This window comes from Phasianus colchicus, chromosome 29 (genome assembly GCF_987193195.1).
Source record: "Phasianus colchicus chromosome 29, bPhaCol1.hap1.1, whole genome shotgun sequence".
NCBI lineage: Eukaryota > Metazoa > Chordata > Aves > Galliformes > Phasianidae > Phasianus > Phasianus colchicus.
Window position 1 is genome coordinate 1,834,550 of NC_143464.1, and position 7,146 is coordinate 1,841,695.

General features: G+C 47.1%; 1 protein-coding gene across 1 annotated transcript; it reads right to left on the reverse strand.

Annotated features, from left to right (window-relative positions):
- Positions 1-3,139: 3,139 nt before the first annotated feature.
- On the reverse strand, positions 3,140-4,072 carry LOC149914523 (olfactory receptor 14J1-like). Its single transcript, XM_090126402.1, has one exon. The coding sequence runs from the start codon at positions 4,070-4,072 to the stop codon at positions 3,140-3,142; it is 933 nt and encodes a 310-aa protein (XP_089982528.1).
- Positions 4,073-7,146: the final 3,074 nt, after the last annotated feature.

Genomic DNA, 7,146 nt, shown 5'->3' on the forward strand with positions numbered 1-7,146 from the left:
TATTGCTAATTAATTAACTTCTCACATTTGCTCATTCAACACTCGGTCATTGTTTCTGGACATCTGCTCGTCCTTGCATAGAGATAAGCTTGGAAAGAGGATAAGGGGGAGTATCTCGATGCCTGCTGTTGCATCTCAACCTACCCACAGAGCAAGGCAATCCAGCCTTGCATGGAGGCCCTGGCTTTTTTGATGTTTGTTAAGTCTGTTTTTCTTTTGCTGAGGGTCTCTTATCCAAACAGAACAGCCCTACTATATGCTTTCTAGTCCATAATACTGTACCTACTCTATTTGGAACATTTAAAAACTATGGCAGTTTTGCAAGCAAGAATTAATCACACAATTCAGCAACTATATTTCTAAATACATAGATGGTATTTCTACTTTTTCACATCAGCTATTTCTAAGGACAAGTTACAAAATACAAATACACTGTGCTCTACTTCTTCAGATTGATTTCCCCTTTTAAATATCTAATGCAGAAACAACATTCCATTCCTACGTAACTGGCAACAGAGGGCTAAACCTACTTGGGCTGCTGAAGTGTACAAAGACATTGCTTGGGCAAGGACATATTGCCCAAATAAAGGATGTGGTCGTGAAGGTGCACCATGTAGATGCTCATGTGCCCAAGAGTTGGGCTACTAGAAGAACAACAAAAAAACCATCAGGTAGATTGAGCTGCCAAAATTGAGATGGCTCAAAAAGACCTGGACTGGCAGAAAACAAGGGTGAATTATTTCTAGCTCGGAAAGCCCGTGAGACCTCGGGCCACCAAGGAAGAGATCCAACATATGAGAGGGCTGGAGTCCGAGGGGTGGACTTAACTATGGATGCTATTGCACAGGTTATTCATGACTGTGAAACATGTGCCACAATTAAACAAGCCAAGAGGATAAAAACTCTCTGGGAGGAAGAGCAATGGCAAAAGTATAAATATGGGGAGCTGTGGCAAGGTTGATTCGCAATGGTAAGTGATATGTGCTTACCATGGTGGAGGCGACCACTGGGTGGCTTGAAACATATGCAGTACCCCATGCTACCACCCAAAACACCATATTGGTCTTGAGAAACAAGTCCTGTGGCGACATGGCCCCCCAGAAAGTATTGAGTCAGATAATGGGACTCATTCCAAAAATTCTCTTGTAAACACTTGGGCCAAAGATCATGGCATGGAGTGGATTTACCATATTCCCTACCATGCACCAGCCTCTCGTAAAATTGAACACTACAATGGGTTGTAAAAAACTATGCTGAAAGCAATGGGTGGCGGAACAATTAAGCACTGGGAGAAGCATTTGGCAGAAGCCCCCTGGTTAGTCAATACCAGAGGATCTATCAATCGTGATGGTCCTACCCAATCCAGCTCCCTACACACCATAGAGGGAGATAAGGTCCCTGTTGTACCAGTAAAGAGCATGTTGGGAAAAGCAGTTTGGGTTCTTCCAGCTTCTGGAAAGGGCAAACCTCTCCGCGGTACTGGGTCCACTTGGTGGGTAATGCAGGAAAATGGGGATGTTCAATGTGTACCAGAAGGGAATTTGATGTTGGGGAATGCAGTCAGTAATTCCATGTGTATATAAGTATATAGACATGTGTGTGTGTAATGCATTTTAATTATTCTTTTTGTATATATGTGGATATATTAAGCATGATGTAGTGATGTAGAGTAAGGGGTGGAATGTCATGCTTTTATGATTCATGTTATCAGTATTCTACATCATAACATCATGTAAAGCACAGGTAATTAAAGAGTTAATGCTCCAGTTCCGTGGACGGACAACTTTCTGGATACCTGGTTCTCAGAAGAGAAGAAGAACTGCATTTCCCAGGGGACTGTGCATTCAGAGAGGAAGATAAGTCATGGGAGGAAGTCACGGGATCTCTCCCTCTCCCGCTGCCTGGCAGTGTTGTGGTGCTCCCCAGCCATGCGCCTTCAGTTCAAAGTGGAATGTTCAATTTCAGAGACTCTCTTATTTTATTGGATTTATTCCCCTCAATTTCAATTAGATTGTATTATATTGTGTTATCTTGCATTCTGATACCATATTGAGTAAAATTAAGTTTTCCTCCATAGATTGTTGCAGCTGTTCTGTTTTTGGAGCCCAGCTCCCATATCCCTACCCTTCTTCTTTTTCCTTCCCATTTTGGGTCCAGGGCCTACGCACCTGATGCCCCCTCTCACGGGCACAAATTGATTGAAATAGCTCTGTGACACCCTGAAGCAAAAAGGTCAGACGTTCATGCCTCTCAGGTTACCGTGGGACTGTGAAACTGTCCCCTCAGTCCCAATGGAGAATCCCATCAAAGCAATGGGTCTTTACAGAGAGCAGCCCTGTGAGTGAATTGCTGAGTCCAGCTTTGGGAGAGGCATCCATCCTTCTGCCCCTGCCTTGAGGATTGTCATTAGGGAACATGTCACACCCCACACACGAAGGGAGGGAGGGGTGCCCAGATTCACAGCTCCTGGTTAGATAACAGTGAAACACACTCAGTGTCCAGGTACAGTCATCAGCTTTAATGCTAATATGTGCACTACAATTATCTGCAGGCACACCACAGGCAAAGTGTCCTTTTTTTGTTGGTCTGCAGGACCAGAGGGCTGACACAAGTGCAAGGAGAAAGGAGAACAGTGTGCAAAGGTGGTGCAAAGAGAGCAGCACTGAAAAGAGCACGTCCTGCTGCTGCCCATGGCCGTGGCTCCAGGGAAGCAGCAGCACAACTCCAAGGCAGCAGAGAGGGAGCGCCCAGCGGGCGGTGAGGGGCAGCCCCACAGACACCAGGGCTGCTGCAACGTGTGGCATTGGGCTCTTGGTTCCTGCAGCCCTCCTGTGTGCAGGGCTGCTCTCTGAGATACAGATGATAGTCTAATTTTTATTTATTTATTTATTTATTTATTTTTAAATCTACTCAAACAGCCTAGTGCTTGAAGAATAGTAAAGATTTCAGGAGTAAGAAAAAAAAAATGTACATTGGAAATATCAATTAATAATATTATTTAAGTGGAGTAAAAACTATTGCAATAATTAAAAAAAATTAACAGCGAAAACAAAAAAAAAAAAAAAAAGAAATATTACATGATGCCATTCCCAGCTTTTCTTGAGTTTGTGGTAATCATGTGAAGATGATGAAGATATAATTAATGCTGAAAAAACATACATAGAAATAGTTTCTTGAGGGCATCGTTGAGCTCCCGGTTCCTCATGCTGTAGATGAGGGGGTTCACTACAGGAGGTACCACTGTGTATAACAGTGCCAGCACCAGGTCCAGAAATGGGGAAGAAAGTGATGGGGACTTCAGATTGGCAGATATACCAGAGCTGAGAAACAGGGAGACCACGGCCAGGTGAGGGAGGCACGTGGAGAAGGCTTTGTGCCGTCCCTGCTCAGAGGGCATCCTCAGCACGGCCCTGAAGATCTGCACATAGGACAGCACAACGAAAACAAAACAAGCAAGAAAGATTAAGGCACTAAATATGATAAGCCCAACTTCTCTGAGGTAAGAACCAGGGCAGGAGAGCTTGAGGATCTGGGCGATTTCACAGAAGAACTGATTGATGGCATTGCCTTGGCAGAGAGGCAGGGAAAATGTATTGGCAGTGTGCAGCAGGGAATAGAGAACCCCAGTGCCCCAGGCAGCTGCTGCCATGGTGGCACAAGCTCTGCTGTCCATCAAGGTCCCGTAGTGCAGGGGCTTGCAGATGGCAACGTAGCGGTCATAGGACATGATGGTGAGAATGCAATACTCTGCAGATATCAGAAAGACAAACAGGAAGGTCTGGGCAACACATCCTGAGTAGGAGATGTGCCTGGTGTCCCAGAGCGCATTGGCCATGGCTTTGGGGAGAGTGGTGGAGATGCAGCCCAGGTCGAGGAGGGCGAGGTTGAGGAGGAAGAAGTACATGGGGGTGTGCAGGCGGTGGTGGCAGGCTACGGCTGTGCTGATGAGGCCGTTGCCCAGGAGGGCAGCCAGGTAGATGCCCAGCAAGAGCCAGAAGTGCAGGAGCTGCAGCTGCCGCGTGTCTGCCAACGCCAGCAGGAGGAACTCGCTGATGGAGCTGCTGTTGGGCATCTGCAGTTCCTGGGCATGGAGTCCTGTGCACAGTGCAGAAGATAATGACGAGTCAAGACCATTCGCACAAACACTCTTCCCACTGCTATACAGAAGTTTTTCTATGTGTATGGATAATGTTCATTTAACTCCATTACGGGAATTTAATTTAATGAGCTTCACCGTACCTTAATAAGTAGAAGCTTATGGGGCTCTTATTTCCTCTCATTCTCTGATCATATCTCAGCTGCCTGGATATTTTACAAGCCATTTCCATGTCTCATGTCTTTACCTGTCTGCACGCAGAGTGCCCATCTCAAGTTCTCTGCATTCAAAGTTCTCTTAGAGCAAGCTGCCTGTTTGCAGACAAAGTGCATTGTTCCCGTCTGCAGAGAATTACGATAATTTCAGCTGGTGCTGTCCTTTGGGAGAGGAGAAACTGAAAGCACTTGAGGACATGATTCATATAACAGCAGAATGAGAAATGTACAATTCAGGATTCTCAGTGCTCATATTCCACAGCTCCTTTCAGATTTCTGTCTAAAACACTTCCCCTTTCCTATGTACAGAAAATGGAAAATCCCTGCCTTCTCACTCCTCTTGCAAAGTGCCTTTGGAAACAGCCTACAGTGCAGTGTAGCTGTGATCCCCCTGCCCAGGCAGCAGCTGTGGCAGCAGAAGGCCCCTGCCTTGCCCTGCCCTGCCGGGGGGCTCCTTCCCCCCACACATCTCCCCACAGCGCCGTGGGCAGCTCCCCAGGCAGGCTGAGTGCTGAGTGCTGAGTGCTGAGTGCTGAGTGCTGAGAGCTGAGTGCTGAGTGCTGAGTGCTGAGTGCTGAGTGCTGAGCCTGGCAGGCGGCAGAGTCCCTGCCCCGGCACACAGCCCCTGGGGCACAGCAGGGACCTGCTCTGCAGGACAGCCCTGGGCACCCGGCTGCAGCCCCGGCTGCACAGCCTGCAGCCATCCTGGGACACGCAGCCCTCAGGGCTGTGCTCTGATGCTGCAGCACGGAAGCCCTCAGCTGGGGCAGAAGTTTTTCCTTGATAAAGAAGCATGGAGTGTATGTAGCCTGTTTTGCAATGGGTTGTCCCAGATTTATTCATCCATCCAGTAAAAGCAGATGCACTGTCTGCAGCAACTTACCACGTCAAAGGCCGTCAGCAATGTTAGTCCAGTGAGCTCACAGCCTTCTCACACTGTTCGCATTCTGTAATCGCTCTTCCCTCTCTCCTCCTCCACTCACCTTCAGATCATGCTCCCAGCTCTGCTGTGTGCTGCACAAGAGCTTCTCCTGGGCACAGCTGTCTCTCTGCTGTGCTGCCCACTACTATAAGCTCCCTGTGTCCCAGGAGCCCAACCCAGCTCAGCAGCAGAGAATGTGATTTCCTTCTCTCCCTGGAGGTATCCATGGCCCTCCTGAACTGAGAGCTCCTGCAACGCAGTAGGGTCATAGCTACAGAATGTACTTCAAAGTCAGCTCAATTAATCAACACATCCACTGGATTCCGAAAGCACAGTTGTTCCTACAAGAAGAAATTTTATCATGAGAGAAACTAATGGCAAATCTGGAAATGCTCCATTCATGACTTGTAAATGCAGTCGTAACATTACAGAACCATAGAAAAGTTTTGGCTGGAGGGGACTTTGAAGATCACCCAGTTCTGGTCCCTAGCCATGGCCAGAGTTGCCAAACACCAGATCAGGCTGCCCAGAATCTCATCCATTCTGACCTTGAATGCCTCCAAAGATGGGTCATCCACAGCTTCTTTTGGCAACATTTTCCAGTGCCCGTGTGTAAAAAAATGTCTTCTTAACATCTAACCTCGGTCCCCTTTTAAATTTAAAGCTATTTCCCCTTGTCCTGTTTCTATCAGGCCATCTCACCCTAACACTAAGTTTAGGCATTTCATCTTCAGATGCAAACCCTGGAGCTGAAATGGGATTCTGTTCCTCACAGGATCATGGGAGCCAGAAGTCCTCTTAGCTGAGTTCAGATGTGCACAGTGAGGTGTCTGTGTGTGAGCCCCTCATCTGAATCCGTGCTCTGTATTCAACAGGGACTGCTCTGCTCACACACACACACTCAGGGATGACCAACGTGCCTGGGGTGATCCTAGCTGTGTGCTCGTGCTTGTAAACTGTGGTGGAAAATCTGTGAGACAGACAGCTCCTTCCTGAGCATCAGCTGAGGTTCAGAAGGGAGGTATTCTTGGCCATCCTAAATGCCACCACAGCCCTGTGCTTGGGGCACCCACTGTGCCTTTTGCACCTGTCCCCATGGAGCATGTCGTGTCATTCTGCTGCCCAAATGGATGAGCTCAGAACACAAGAGCCAAATCTTCCTCTCTGTTCCATCTGTGGCAAATTCTGGAGTTCCCAGCTGACAGGAAACTGGCAAACGTTCCAGTTTTAAACAAGAGCAAGAAAGAGGACACAGGCAATTACAGAGCTGTCAGTCTCACTTCTGTTCCTGGTATTATTATGGAAAAAAAGATGCTGGGAGTTACTGAGAAACACCTGAAGGACAATTCTGTCATTGGTCACAGCCAACACAAATTCACTAGAGGAAGGTCTTATTAAACTTAATGTCCTTTTATGACAAGATCACACATCTAGTTGACCAAAGGAAGCCAGTTGATGTTACCATTGAAGATTTCACCATAGTTTTTGATACTATTACTTAATTCTTCCAGACAAATTTTCCTGCACAGGGCTAAACAGAAACATAATGTGATGGATGAGCAGTTGGCCGATGGGTCTGGCTCTAAAGGGTTAAATTAAATGAGGTTCCCTCAGGCTGGTGGACGTTCGCTATCAGGGTTCCCCAGGGCTCCATTTGAGGGCCACTTCTCTATAAGGTTTCCTCAATGACTTGCATGCAGGACTAGAAAATGCTTTGGGTACATTTGCTGATGAGACAAAGCTGGGTACAGCTGTTTCCTCTACTGAGGGTAGAGAAGACTTTCAGGGAGATGTGGACAAGTTAGAGAACTGGGTAAACATAAAATGCACATGAATTATAACAAGAACAAGTGCCAGATTCTGCACCTGGGTAGGGGCAACACTGAAGATAGTCACTGACTGGAGAATGGGAT

Excerpts from the sequence above, each read along its gene's own strand:
- LOC149914523 (XM_090126402.1), bottom strand. The coding sequence starts at position 4,072 with ATGCCCAACAGCAGCTCCATCAGCGAGTTCCTCCTGCTGGCGTTGGCA.